At 42.4% G+C, this 15,383-nt stretch overlaps 1 protein-coding gene across 1 annotated transcript in view; it reads right to left on the reverse strand.

The window, feature by feature from the left end:
• Window positions 1-7,967: 7,967 nt before the first annotated feature.
• Window positions 7,968-15,383, reverse strand: part of LOC147890912 (uncharacterized) — a 58,477-nt gene continuing 51,061 nt past the window's right edge. Inside the window, exon 4 of the mRNA XM_087389618.1 lies at window positions 7,968-9,638. Coding sequence (XP_087245744.1) covers window positions 8,029-9,638 — 1,610 coding nt within the window. The 3' untranslated portion in view covers window positions 7,968-8,028. The remainder of the gene's footprint in view (window positions 9,639-15,383) is intronic.

Raw genomic sequence — 15,383 nt, forward strand, 5'->3', positions numbered from 1 at the left:
CTGCCTTAATTTCATTTATTTAGATTGCTCAGATCATTGAAAGGAAAAGCACAACTTATTCATTGGTTTTTTAAAACAACCCACACCTTTTCAGTTACAACTTACAAGTCGTCCTTGCCTACTTGCATATATAGTCTGAAGCCTGTTTGTATAGCACAAATAGTGGCTGCGCCAAAATTCAAAAAAGGATACAAAATGCGATCATGCTCACTCCAATAAATTTGTGAAAGGGTTTACTAGCATTGGGGTTTTAGTATGGGTCTCAAAGCTCCCCATCCTTACCTTTTCTAACGTGCCAAATTTTTTGGTGAAAAATGATCAAGAGTATATAAAGCACCCTTAGCTGGCCTGGAAGTTCTGTGTAAATCAAAAAGAGTATATGATGAAGGAGCACAGATAAGTTGAAGGGCTCATTCCAAAGAGGACAGCATTGGGGAAAATAACAGAGAGGGAAGACCACTGGCAGTAACCCAAAATCAGATGTTACAGCAATGGAAGGGGAATAATGCTATGTGGCTGGGGCCAGCTTGAAGTTCATGGAAGAGAAGACAGAGCTTCTGGATAAGAAGTTGATCGTGAGAGAGAGAGAGAGAGAGTTTATCAAAGTCTTCCAAAGATGGAAGGGTATATGAGACTGAAAAACCAAATACAATGAGCTGAATGGGTGGAGCCTCTAAGTGGGCATCTGCACCCAAGACAAATACAAACATATACACAAACACTAGTTCAAAGTGTATGAGCCCATGGAGAGGATGGGAACTATGATGTGGCATCATTGTGGTGGTCCTTTCTAAGAACCAAGTCCACTGGGCAGCTGAGAATGGAGAAGAGGGTCTCAGAAAGGAGATCCTTTGGTAGTGGTCGGGGCTGCAAGTGGCATGAAACCTATTGACGTCAATCAATAAACCATTTGCATGTACGGGCATACCAACACCTCTGATCAATGGATGTGGTTAGGGCAAGCCATTTTGCCAGCATCGGCGTGAGGTCAACGAACCATAATCCCTGACTTGGTGAACATATGTGACTCGTATTTGATCACCTAAAATGTTACGTCAAGCTAAAGTGGGGGGATCCCAAACTCAATCAAAATGAGTCGGTGTGAAATTGATGGCCTATTGCGGATCATCCGTACCAATATGAGAACGTGGAGCCTCTCAACTCAAGCCCTATCTACATTTGATAGATCAAGCCCCCCAGCAAGGATTGCCATACATGCCCGCTAGGCAAACGATGGAGTTAAAGAAGAGACTTGGTTCAAGGATCCTAGAAATGAGGTGAAGCACTACTACCCAAGCCTAGCAAGTGTGCCCATCCCGTCCTCAATCGAGCTTGCATCGCTAGTCTCATTGTGAAATCAGGGCAAAGAAAAGAACTCCCAATTATGCGTAGGATGCAACGATCTCCATTGGTAGTCCGTCCGAGGTGAATTACTCTGTGCATGGTTGCCATGGACGTGTTGGTGAGAGGAGAGGGGGCATGTCTCTTGAGAAACTTTCGATAGAAGTCCTTAGCAAATGAAAGCTTGCTTCTTCCAATAGACTAGATGACAATACTTGTGTATCATCTCCACCTCATTCGAAAGATGATGCTTAGTCATGAATCTAAGTTGACGGTGCAAGGCATTACACGTCTTCGTATCAGCTATTGCAGAGTAGTGAGTCAAGTGGGTGAGTGGAATGAGTGGGGTGTGAGTGTGCAAGGCAGCCTCATGAATGGAGTGGGTGATCAAAGTGGCTAGATCCTCTAGGAGCAGAATGTCCTCAAGATTTCTAAGATGGAAAGATGTGTAGAGTACGTAGGGGAGAGGCTATGATCAAAGTGGATGTTATGATATATGGTGTGTGCTCAATGTGTGTGGACGGTGTTGTGTGGTGGGGGATGGATATACTAAAGATAAGTTTGGTTAGCTCCTGTTGTGATGGTAGGTAGATGGAGAAGTCAATGATGTGTCAAACAAAGGTAGGGGATCCCATGAGGTAGTTAGCTCGCTAGGAAAGCAACCTTCTTTAGATGGATTCATTTGCTTTCCACATGAGAAAACCAATTGATCTAGACCAATGTGAATGATATGGTCATGTATGTTGGGCGACGGGGGCTCGCCTATCTACGGATACTGCGAAGAGAGAAGTAGAAGTAGAAGTAGAATTTATTAGCGTCCTCGGGGGGCCAAAAAACGACCCATGGGACCCGTCTCGATACAATGTAAAAAGAGTCTCCTCAAGGAGAGGGGTCAAGAGTCTATGAGTTCCTGACGATAGGTAAAAAGACGAGTGACAAAAGATCCCAGTGCTGCCGGAGAGGCAGTGAAGAGAACTGATGTGAACTGAGCGGAGTCCCCCAGAATCTGCTGGTAGTCCTCCATGATATGTGCATATCGAGGGCACTGTAGAGCTACATGTGCCTCTGTCTCAACTGTCTGCATGTCACAAAGGGTACAGACTCTAGCATGTCTAGGCTGGTGTATCCAAGCTCCCTACTCAATGGCAAATGTATGAGATCTGGTACGGAACCTGGTGATGTTTCTGCGATATAGAAGGGGGATAGGTGTGCTAATATTAGATTGAGCACAAGTCTCTATGGACATGTATGTAGACCAACATGTGGGATTTATGTTGTCTTGGTAATATTCCAGCTTTACCCTCTTTTCACTTATCAACCAGTGATTCCGCAAAGTGCTCAGTAAAGACAATTGAAACTCTTGCATCTTGACCTTTTTAGGCGGCATGGTCAAATATGCTTCCACTTTCCATCTGCTGAACCATTTTCTTATGTCGGTTGCCCATCCTGTGCAGATGACCTTACCTTTGTAGTTCTTTTGAAGCTTTGTGCTGGCATTCCATGCTTTATGAGGCAGCCTATCAGGTTGCATTTGCTGCACCTCTATTAGGTATCGCACAACTCTGATCAATGCATGAAATTCAATCGGTCTCCTTCCCGTTTCCAACAGAAGCATTGAGTATGGAGTAGTGGGTTTGACACCAAGGTGTCTCCTTAAGAAAGCTTTTTGCATTTTCTCAATATCATTCCATGTAGAGGCTGAAATGCTGCCTCCCCATACTTCCACTCCATATAATACTGTCTGCACTACATATGCATCAAACAATACATTTTGAATTTTCCAGTTCCTAGTGTCGGTGTGCCTGCAATCATTCTCAAGCTGGTAGTACTTCCCCCAACTAGTGTCCATCCTTCTATGTATACATTGCCACCATCTGTGATCTGTCGGGATATCAACCCCTAAGTATTTGAAGGTGCTGACATAATGATCTGTCCATCAAAGGTGATCTAGGGGGTTATATATATATATATATATATATATATATATGCTATCAAAGGTTTTTGGAGTAGCATTAATGTTTTTACATCTTCTGTTATTATTTGTTCCAAGAATGGAGGGACTGGTCTGTTTTTTACTTCATCTCTTATCAAGAATGGTTAGAGAAGGAGAGGGGGGTTGTGTGTGTACACACACACACACACACACACACACACACACACACACACACATATACACACACACACACACACATACATACATACACACACACACACACACACACACACACACACACACACACACACACACACACACACACACACACACACACACACACACACACACACACACACACACACACACACACACACACACACACACACACACACACACACACACACACACACATGTGTGCATGCATGTGTTCGTGTGTGTGTGTGTGCAGGCATTGGATTTTGGACAAAAATTGCAACATATCATTTATTAGCTTTACAGTGACAGCAAAGCCGCTTGCATACTCTTTCGAGATATCTCTGGAGCTTGAACTCCGTTGTTCAGCTCGTCAGGGCTGTCCGCTTAGTACACTTTTATATGCCATAGCCATGCATCCCATGCTTCAATACATGGATCATCTGGTAACAACTAGCATGCTTCATGGCTTGGATATTCAAGGAAGCAGTGCTTTGATTGCCCAAGCTTATGCAGATGACTCCTTTTTTACACCTCAAAATACAGTGCAAGATCTCTCTTGCTTGATGCATGCATTATCTTTATACAGTTTAGCTGCTGCTCTTCATGTAAAATTTCAAAAATCTAAGTTGTTGCCATTGCATTCAAAAGATTGGCATAGTCTTTTATGCCCAAGGGAAATTGTTCAACCCACTTAGTTGGTTCGCCACCTTGATTATCCTTTGGATCGGACGATTACTCGTCACTAACAAGCTGATTGGATACTTGCAAAACTGAAGAAAAAGCTTAAATATTGAAAGTTGGCAACTTGGCCTCTGCATGTCCGGTTACGAATTGTCCAATCTATTTTGGGGGCTTATACTTGCCTCTCATTATGCTCAACAAGGCAGATCTTACACTTTTTATATCCAATGTTCTAGAAACTTTTTGGCTTTCAAAACATGGCAAGAAGAGCTTGAGATTACTCACGGCACATCTCTGTTCGCCAAAAATGCATGGAAGACTGAATATTCTAAACATTCAAGTCCATATTCTCACCCACAAGGGAAAATGATGCTGCACATTTCACAAGGTTCTCAACCTTGGGCTGCCATGATACATCATCTTCTTTTACAACTCACCACTCTTGCTTTTGGACACTTGCAACCTACACAATGGGATTTTCTTTTGGGTTATATTGATGGCAAGATCAAAGGTTGTCCTTTGGTCTCAAATATGTTACTGGATTGGAAGCATGTCCTCTCCCATTTGAAATGGAATGGTCAGGATTCATTGCAGGGAAATTCTCTCAGAGTCGAGAGCATATATTGGTCAAAGGCTTTTGCCCTGCCCTTGGCATTGTAGGAGTCTAGACGGTATTTCCTTAGTTTGAAAGCAATCCATTCAATTGCGGATGTCATTCATGATGATGGAACTATCCTTTCTTTTCCTTTGGCTGCTGCAAAATTGGGTCTTGGAATGCATTACCGTGTCATGTGGCAAACTATTACTGGTATGCTCAAGTCTTTTCAACCAGTTCTGCCATTAGAGCTTGAGGACCATCCCTAGGATTGGACTCTGTCTTCACCAGGGTCATCTTGCCGTCCTTTGAGGCCGTCACGTATTATTGTCTCTACTTTATATAAAGTACTTCTACCTCCGCCATGGGTATCTCAAAAGGCCAATCAGCTTTGGCAAATGAATCATCCTGCAAAGTGGTGGAGAAAGAGATTGAGATAGATTTGGAATTCAAAAATTCCCCTCTGACAACAAGTTTTTTGTCGAGTTCTACTAGGGTTCTTCTTTATTGGCATTGCCCCCATACTCGTGATTTCTTAAGCTTCCTTGGGCAGCGTTTGCTTTCCCAATGCTACCTTTGGGAAGATCTTTTGGCTTTTTGGGATACATCCACCCAAATAGAAGTTCGATTATTTTTTCACTTGGGTTCGTTACTTGGCATCTATGGAAGGATAGAAATCATAGTCTTTGGTGTTCCTACGTTTTTCACTTTCTCTTTCTTTAGGCACTCTAATCCAAACTCTCTTTGATTGTCTGCAAACTCATTGCATAGAACATGATGTACACCTGAGATTTTCTGTTGATGTAATTTGGCATATCTCGTTTTTTTTTGGGATAGCCAAACTGTAATATAAAGTTCCAGAATTTTCACACACAAAAAAATGTGTATGTGCATGTCTCTCTCTTTCTCTCTATATATATTATATTCATTCCTTGAATACTCGTCATTGGAGCATCCACTACTACTCTAACTTAGGCTAGAGCCTTGTCTCACCTTCAAAAATACCTTACTAATAGGGTTCAATGAGATCAATCACCAAATCAAAGAATTGACACTCCCATCTCTCTACTATATGTGATTGCAACCACTCACAGTCCTCTCAAGCAATATTCTCCACTTTACACCACACATCCAGTGATAGATGCAAAGAGAGACTCTCTCCTTCAAGTAGCATTCTTTTACTGAAACACACACATAGCCATTGATTAGCACAAAGAGAAACTCTCTCTCACACTCAAAGCACCGCAATACTCAAATGTAGAGATAGCAAAGAGCACATAATGGAAACAATACAAGTTCGCAAACTAGAATTAAAATTTCAATGCCGAGGAGAAGGAGAAGATGCAACTCAATTTGTACACTCGTATCTCATGAATGTTTGAAATGTCTTGGAGCCCAAGGAAATAATACATAGGGATGCCACACATTCCTACCTCTTCATTCCACACAATTAAAACAATGCTCTATGGCGCTTGTTTGAGCATGCATGCTCCTACATCAATCCTCTCTAATAGTACTTTGTAGCTTTACGAAATAATCAATCACAGTAACACGATTCTCTTTAACTAACCATGGCAATTTAGTTTGTCAATATCTTTCAAATCCAACTTTGTTCTATCAAATGCTATAAATAGTATTAGAAAGTTATGTCATTGCATGGACCGTGAATTCTATGTCTCCACATTCCTAATTTGATCGCATTTGCTCATGTACCTTCTCTTAGTCGCCTTTGGATGTTGACACAAGCACATGCACTTAAAGTGTTACCATTCCAAAGAGTGAATTTGAAACCACTTAAAGAGAAATGCACTTTAAAATAAAAGAAAGCAAGGGTTATGTAAGACATCCAAAAACCTAGCTAGTGTAATACATAACTTTTCACATGTGAAAAGCACGTGTGCCCAACATGACATTGCTCCAAGAGAGTGGCTCTCGTATAACTTAAAGAGAAATAGAGAGAAGGGAGCATGCAAGTGAAGAGAAGCTGAACATGAGTTGCACACTTGAACATAAAAGGAAAGTAAGCATTATGTACAAAATCCTAAACCTTGATCAAGGTTAAATCCTAGCGTAACACATGGCATGCCACGTACGATCCTAATCAAAAGGTCCGTAGATCAGTTCAATTCACATCGCATTCTAAATGCGGCATAGAGCTCCAAGACCCTAAACATTGGTCAAATAAGTCTCAACCCTAATGACTAAAGGACCCTATTGGTTGATAATCAAATATAATGAAAATGATTACAACTAATGGGGGCAATATCCCAATGCATCTTTATAAACCACCAAATATATTACTCCAAAGTGCTCATCTAAACATCTATAAATTTAAAAGGCCGAAGAAATGTGTTGCTATTTCAAAAAGGATAAGCCTTACATATTCTCTTCTAGTATTTTAGAGTAAGAGTACCACACCCATGAATCATTTTCCAATGGAGAAAGAAATCAGCTTTGTAACATGCAATCAAAGGTCAAATGGCACAAAGATCTACCTTACTCTAGCAATTGAATGATTATACAAAGGTTTACCCACTAAACTAGAGGCAAACATATTCCAACGAATTGCATTTTGCAGCCAAACTTTGTACCTTAGCACAAAAAACATCAAGATGACCTTTTGCAAACTTACTCTCATCAAAATTTCCCAAAATTTTAGAAAACTCAACAAATTGACCAATTTAACCAGTCTAAAGGTGAATCATTGCAGTTACCACACATTAGGTGGACTTGGTAAGAGATGAAATTTATTTCTCAGAGCAAGCTAACAATATCATTTCTTCATCGAAGTTGCAACCGTATAAAAATTGTCTATGCGTATTTGCTTGTGCGGGTGAACATGTTTACACTTGTACATGTGTACATGTGCGGGTGAACATGTATAGATGTGTATTCATGTCCATGTCTGTTTAAGAAACCCCCCATCACAAAAACCACTAGTACTCATGGACACAGATTACATACTACTGCTCGCTTCACACTTCCATCTCAAGCTTTGTAAACTAAAATAATATTTGTGACAAGCCCCCCCTAGAAAGTCAACCCTCAAAGGAATAACAAATGCATCATTTTCTACATGCCCCATCCTCCCCCCTCGTTTCTTGGTTCTTTAAGGTTAATCTTTCCAATCAAGCAACCTTCGTATTACTTTGTTTAGGAAGCTAAAGCACTAGCTGAATAGCATCTATTATGATTATCATACAACTCCTTAAAGGGAAACATCATCATATTCAGCCAACCATTGAACAATCAAATGCCATGCGCGAGCTTTATGAAATAATCAATGCCACCCAAGAAGGGTAGGAGACCATGACTGTTTAAACCCATGCGGTTCACTATTCCTGCTGTCTGGCCAAGTTTCATCCACAACAAATCCTCTACTTACTTCAACCCATGCACCTCTTTCATCTACACCCTCATTATGTTGATGATACTTCTCACTTTGTTTGCCAGACTCAAATGGACTAATCACATGGTAACAAAACTCTGGATCCCATTGTACCTCCATCACCATTAATCTTCTCTTCTTGGGTGGCTTTAATTCAGCTGCCTCTTCAGCAACCTTGGAAGCTATAGTCAAAAGGCCTACCACACTGTAAACCCGGGAACAACGTTCCTTCTCTGCATTACTTATAATAACTGGTGAGAGCCATTCATTTTTAGTAGCAATATACCACATACTCTTCACATGAGAGGGGGATAAAGCAAACTCTGCAAATTCACTGGCATGCACCCACCATCCCATCCAGTGTTCAGGATTAATATATGAGATTGAAAAGTTCTTCAACCAATCACAAGCAGTGTGTTCTCCTGTTTGCATTACAGATACACTACCACAGGATTTGGCCTTCTGGAAATTCAAAGCAAGCCACAATTTAAGTTCATAAAACAAATAGCCCTGAGTCAAAGCTCTTGGTATAACCCTGATGACTCTTGGATCCTGCCTGTAGTCTTCACCCCGAGGGCCTCTAAGGAAACTTTCCTCTTTGTGGTTGGCAGCCTTTAATCCAGTCGGTGTAGATGGTTTTGCATGAATGGAATAAACTTCATCCTTCCGTTTAATTGCATTTGACCCATCGATCTTAGGCCCTAAAACAGCATTAAAAAGATTAGTTATCTTGGCAGCAGAATGTTTATTGCAGGATAATGCTATCTGCTTGCCCATCCTTTTTTTCTTCAAGAACAAAGACTCATCAGGAATGAGCCCAATAAAACATGCATCCAAAGCTGGAACTCGATTGGTCTTTATGTCTGTGATAGTCTCAAAAAGAATACTTTCGGCCCCCCCACCTAAATCCTCAGTTTCTGCAAAAATTCTTTTTCCACTCCTATTCCAAATAGACGAGCCTGGTGTGACCAAACCAAATGCCTCCCATGGACCAATGTAAAGTACATGATTGAAAGAAACTTCCCAATGGTGAACTTCTGTCCACGCATTATCAGCCAATTGCATTGATGAATTATTGGCATTCGCCTTGAATAGAAAGTCAAACTCACCAACTGTATCACCCTTAACATATTGGGATGGTTTTGTCCTTTCCATAAAATCTCCTATTTTCCTATTCCAACATGAAGGCTTGAATTCTTCTATAAGATGCTCCACTTCCGAATCAGTAACTTCTTTCATCACGCCAACCTTGTCAAAGTAGAATGAGCTGAGGCGCTTCATTAGCACATCATTTCCATATTTCCTCACAATGACTTTTGACATTATCACTCCATCTTTGATTTCAAAGTGCCCTACTAGTTTCCTGGAGCGTTTACGTAATCGAAGAGATTGCTGCTCTTGCATTTTTAAAGTTTCCACTACCTGTGAGATATATAAGGGTTCCGCTAGCAATAATGGTGAGAATGTTAAAACAAACTCGATACAAGCAGCATAAAAATCCCCTGCAAAACTAACTTGTGTCACAATGCGTTTTGATACCATGTATTTAATCCAAATAAGTTGACTTTATTAAACTATCATCATTTATAAAAGAACAGAAAAAGAAAATGAGGACATGTTCATGTTAGCATTGTCTTCAAACAACTCATCTCCCTCCATCATGTACCAAAGAAGAAGACCCAAGTAAAGAGAGCCAAATTCACAAAATTCAGCAATCAACTCAAAAACGTACTGCCAGTCATGACAAGTACGTTGTTGGCGCAGCACCCTAACTGCTACACATGGGGTTCTTGAGCTCATGAGACCTCAACATCCACCCCTGTAGGCAGAATCAGGATAAAGAGTGATTCATGCTTTCAAATTGCTATATGTGAAGTTCCAATAATCCTAACAGAATTAAAGCCAAAACAAATGGTAGAACACATAAATCTTTGTATATCAAATTTAACGCTTGGAACACTAGCTCCCATTTCTGGGTAGATACACAAAGTGGATCCATTCCTGATTTCTTAGGTGAAGGGATAGCTGGAATGTCCAAGCTAAATCCAAAGAATAGACCATAAGATGAAAAAAAGAGTGCTGGCCATGTTATATAGAGAATCTTGATTACATAAAGTAGAACTCTTCTACACACTAAACTTAGTTCACTTTACGTACTTGATGAGGGATAAAAAGTAAACTTAAAATGGCTAATAAGACAAAAATAGCATGGGATGTACAGGAGGATCACCTGTTCCAGAAATAAACATTTCTCTACTCCATGATAATTGGATATGATTAATATAGCACAACCTTCTCCTCGAATTAGGAGGAATATCATAACAAAAGGAACTCCACAAAATCCTAGGTGAATCCAATAAATGGAATACCAATGACCCCAAGAGTGAGTCAATGCCATAGTAAATTCCTCTCTCTCTCTCTCTCTCTCTCTCTCTCTCTCTCTACACTAGGATTATCCATACAACTAGCCGAGAGAGGGGTTGGCACAGCCTAGTACACATGCATATCCAAATGGTTTGCCAGTCAAGGTATTCAGATGGAATGTCTCCCTCCCTTCCAGTATAGCTTGGATGCCCTTGATCCCACATGATGAGATCCACCATATTGTACAGTTGCATCTACTCCAGCTCTGGACTCGGGAGGGGGGACCAAGAGTCTCCACCAAGATCTAGTTCTACTACGACCACTTCTTGAGAGTATTAGAGGATGGAGTGATTATCACACCCAGTATTTGGAGGACGGGCAAGTCTCACACACCCTAAGCATGGTTGACACGTCCAATCGCGTACAATGTGTACCGCTCGATATTAGTGCGGTAATAAAAGAACAATGTTGAGTGTACTATCGATGGTACGTTGGATATCCAGAAGAGTTTTAGAGTAGGTACTTGTACAAGATTTTAAAAACTTGTTGAGGTGATTCTCGAAACAGAAACATGTTACATATGTGCAAAAGAACCGAACGGGTAGAAAACGGTCCCTAATGGAATTGGATATGCAACAGCTGATTTCTGCGCGCCCAAACAGTCGGATTTTTTTGCATCGAATGGAACGTACGTACCGTATGGGATGTATGGAATGTTCTGTTGGGGTAAAGGCACATTGCCACCCTTTAAAATGTTACGACCCCTATGACTGTCTTAAGACAGTCATAGGGTGAATACCTAATCCTAATAAAACTTTTGAGTTTGTGGTGTGGCTCAACACATTTTACACACCCACACTCCTGGTGTCTCTCTCTATCCTATAGTTCCACTCCTCTCTTTCCCTCTCAAGTGGTATCAGAGCCACTCTCTCCCTCTCACTTCTGTCTACCCCCTCCCTCTCCCCTCGGGCCTCGTGCCCTCTGTCAGCAGGTGCGCGAGCAGGGCGCAGCAGCAGCAAGCAGGGCGCAGCCACGCGCAGCAGGCCCGCGAGCAGCCATAGCTGCAGTAGCAGCTAGCTGCTGCTAGCTGCTACCAGCTACCAAGCGGCCGCAGCCAGCCAGGCAGCCGCAGCCAGCGGCTGCAGCCAGCCAACCGGCTGCAAGGCAGCAGCCGACCAGCCAGTTGCGACCGCGACCAGCCGCGAAAGGCAGCCGTACCGGCTGTACGGACGCGTGCACGTACAGGTACAGCCGTACCGGCTGTACCCTCAGCCAAGGAATTGCGACATTTTTTTTGGGGATCCGTGCCCTCGCAAGTACAGGGTACAACAGGTACACTGTGTAGGCACAGCAGGTACTTGCAGGTACACAGGCACATAAATTTTTTTTTGGGAAGAAGGAAAAAGTGAGCACTCTGCTCTTTTACGTGGTACTTGCAAGTACACGCAGGTACAAAAGTACAACGAGGTTTTTTTTCTTGATGCATTCCCGAAATTTTTTCAGTTCTAAAACTGTGTGTTTGAGGTGCAGCAAGTACACTCGTGTCCCTCGTGCTTGAGGTGACTAGTGCCACAGTGTGTGGTAGTTGCACAGTTATTTTTCGGGAAGGTCAGATGCCTTAATTTGCAGAGGGCTTTTATGCTTTTGCTGAGTGCAAATCTCAGTTTTCGGGTGACAATTTCATAGGGCTTTTACCTGGAAGTGTATGCGGTATATGCCTTGAGGCAGTGTGGAGCCAGGGTGCCCACATTGGTCTCGTTTTCCGCAGTGTATCAGTGACATTTCTTTGCAGGTCACATTTTGTGTACGGCACTTAGAAAATCTCAGTTGAGCCACGCTTGGCCAGGGCGCATCGAGTTTACTCGGTCCCTAACTGTCCATCGTTGACAGTGCTCAAAAGATCTTCTTTTTCGGTGTTTGTACGTTGGGATCTGTGTTGCCACTGTGCACACAGGCAGTTTATGCATTACTTTGTCAGGTGAGAGTGCTAGGAGAGTGCTGAATTTTGTATGCTACCTCATTGTTGAGGGTGTTTTTTTTCACTTGGTACAGGTGTCAAATCAAGGGGCTTTTGCCTAGATTGTGCTTGAGAGCAATTTGGTCACTGTGTAGAGACTTCAGATGTCTTCTATCCCCTTGACTTAAGGGTGATTTGTTGGGATTTGTCCCATACTTTGTTGCAGGTTTGTGACAGGCTGAGGTGTTTGGAGCCTTTTTCAGTGGACAAAACAGTGTATGCCAAGTGGTTTATGCATATAAAATCAGTGCAATACCTCATCTGAGGTGGGAGAAGTGATCAGGACAGCAGTGTTTTGTGCTTCGTCAGATGATGATGCACTGATAAAACACTTGTGGAACAGCTGCAGCAATTCTGTAGTTACTGGTTTATGCCTATTTGAGCACGGTACAATGTGTCAAAAGGTACAGTGACCGAAGGGAAAATTTTCTGTTTTGCTGCAGATTTTTTGACAGTAAAAAAACAGCACTATTGTGAGTGCTCCTGGCTCTTGATAGAGCAGGTTTTTCTGAGAAATCGGAATTTTATTTAGTCATTTTTTGACTTACAGGGAGTCAAGCACTTTCCTTGTCTGATATGGCATCAGGGGGAAGTGAATCCTCAATACTGAACATAAAGAAATTGGAAGGGGCACACAATTATGCATTATGGGCAGAACAGTGTTTGAATGTACTTCTGCTAAAGAAGATTTCTAAGCCCATAAGGGTGAAGGGTGTCAAGCCATCTGGGATGGCAGATGATGTGAGTGGGAGGAGCTTGATTTGTCCGCAAGGGCGGCTATCATGCTTACTCTCACTGATTCTCTTGTGTTCAATGTTCAGGCAGAAAAGACCTCTTATGGCCTATGGCAGAGGCTAGAAGAGTTGTATGCCCAAAAGAGTTCAGCCAGTAAGGTTTATTGGTTGAAGAAGCTTGTCGACCTTCGCATGAAGGAAGGTACAGCTATGACCTCACACTTGAGTGAGTTCAATGCCATCTTTACACAGCTTATAAGGGATTTTTGAGCAATATGATAAGAAGATGTCTCAGAAGGTGACTTTTCTACAAGAGAAATCCACCAATGCAGCAAAGGCAACACAACTTGAGAAAATTCTGAGGGAAGGTGCATAAGCCAAGGTAACCTTGTAGGCACAAGAGCAAGCTCAGGCCATTGCAAAAAGGGATTGAACCTTGATGAGGAGTTCAAGGCTACTTTCTTGTTGTGTACCCTCCCTGAGAGTTGGGACACTTTCAAGACCACTCTGTCTAATTCAAATGTCACTCTTATGTATGCTGATGTGGAGAGCTCTCTTCTCATGGAGGAGATGAGCAGGAAGAATAATGCTGGCAGCAAGTCTTCCAATGCTTTGCAGGTACTGGAAAGAGGTAGGACTCAGCAGAAGGGGAGATCTGCTGGCAAGTCCAGATCCCGCAGTCAGTCCCGTGGCAAAAAGGATATTGAATGCTTTTACTGTGGCAAGAAGGGACACGTGAAGTGTAAGTGCTTCAAGTTTATACGGGATCAGAAAGCCAAGAAGGCTGAGACAAAGGATGCAGGCAGTGGAAGCAAAGGCAAAGGCAAGGCCAAGGCAGATGACTTGGATGCAGTGAATGTTGCAGCAGAGGATAGTGACAGTGACAGACATGATGTATTATGTTCTTCTGCTGTAATTGCACATACATTGGTTGTTGAAAGCCATGACATGCACACCTGGCTCTTGGATTCAGGTGCTTCTTTTCATGTTACGCCTCATAGGGGAGTGGTTTACTTCCTACACAGGTACTCATGGCCTTGGGAACAACTATGCATGTTAGATTGCAGGGATTGGCAGTATACAGATAGTATTCCCTGACGGACGCATATTTATGCTTGATGGTGTTTGCCATGTGCCGCAAATCAAGAAAAATCTGATAAGCACTGGCTTATTGGATGACAGTGGTTATCACACCACATTTGGGGATTCCAAATGGGTAATTACTGATGGCCAGGTTGTAGTGGCTGAGGGTTATAAGAGTGATACCTTGTACCCTCTTTATGTTTCCAGTGTAGGTAATCATGTTGTTGCCATAACCGAGCTGCCAAAGGTTTCATTGTGGCATAGCCGGTTGGGACACATGTCCGTTAAAGGAATGCAAGAACTGTCACCTTTGGGTTATCTGCCGTCTCTTTCATTTTCAGATTTGCCTACTTGTGATCATTGCATTTTTGGAAAGCATTCTATGACTCCTCATAAGAGGAGAACTCCCCAGAAAAGAGCACCGCTTGATCTAGTGCACACTGATTTGTGTGAGATGCCACAGCTATCACTAGGGGGTGCAAAGTATTTCATTACTTTTATTGATGATGCCACACGCAAAGTGTGGGTCTATTTCTTGAAGCATAAGAGCGATGCCTTAGATGCTTTCAAGAAGTTTATCACTCAGGTTGAGAATCGGACAGGACGCAGGCTGAAATGCCTCATATCCGATAATGGGGGTGAGTATGTGTCACATGCTTTTGTACAGTTATGCGAAGCTAAGGGCATTAAACAGGAACTCACAGCCCCTCATAATGCATCTCAAAATGGTGTGAGTGAGCGGATGAATCGAACTATTCAGGAGAAAGTTCAATGTATGTTGTCTTATGCTGCATTGCCCCATGGCTTTTGGGCAGAAGCTGTGCAAACAGCAGTTCACCTAATTAACAGGTCGCCGAACAAGGCTTTGGAGTTGAAAGTGCCAGAGGAGGTGTGGTCTGGCAAGCCACCTTCATATAAGCACTTACGTGTGTTTGACTGCGAGTGCTTTGCTCATGTACGCAAAGAACTACGCACCAAACTGGAACCAAAGTCTTTCAGATGCATCTTCATGGGTTACGGTGACGAAGGTGAAATGGGGTACAGGTTAT

This window comes from Dipteris shenzhenensis, chromosome 18 (genome assembly GCF_047967505.1).
Source record: "Dipteris shenzhenensis isolate YYH24624 ecotype China chromosome 18, Dip_SZ_1.0, whole genome shotgun sequence".
NCBI lineage: Eukaryota > Viridiplantae > Streptophyta > Polypodiopsida > Gleicheniales > Dipteridaceae > Dipteris > Dipteris shenzhenensis.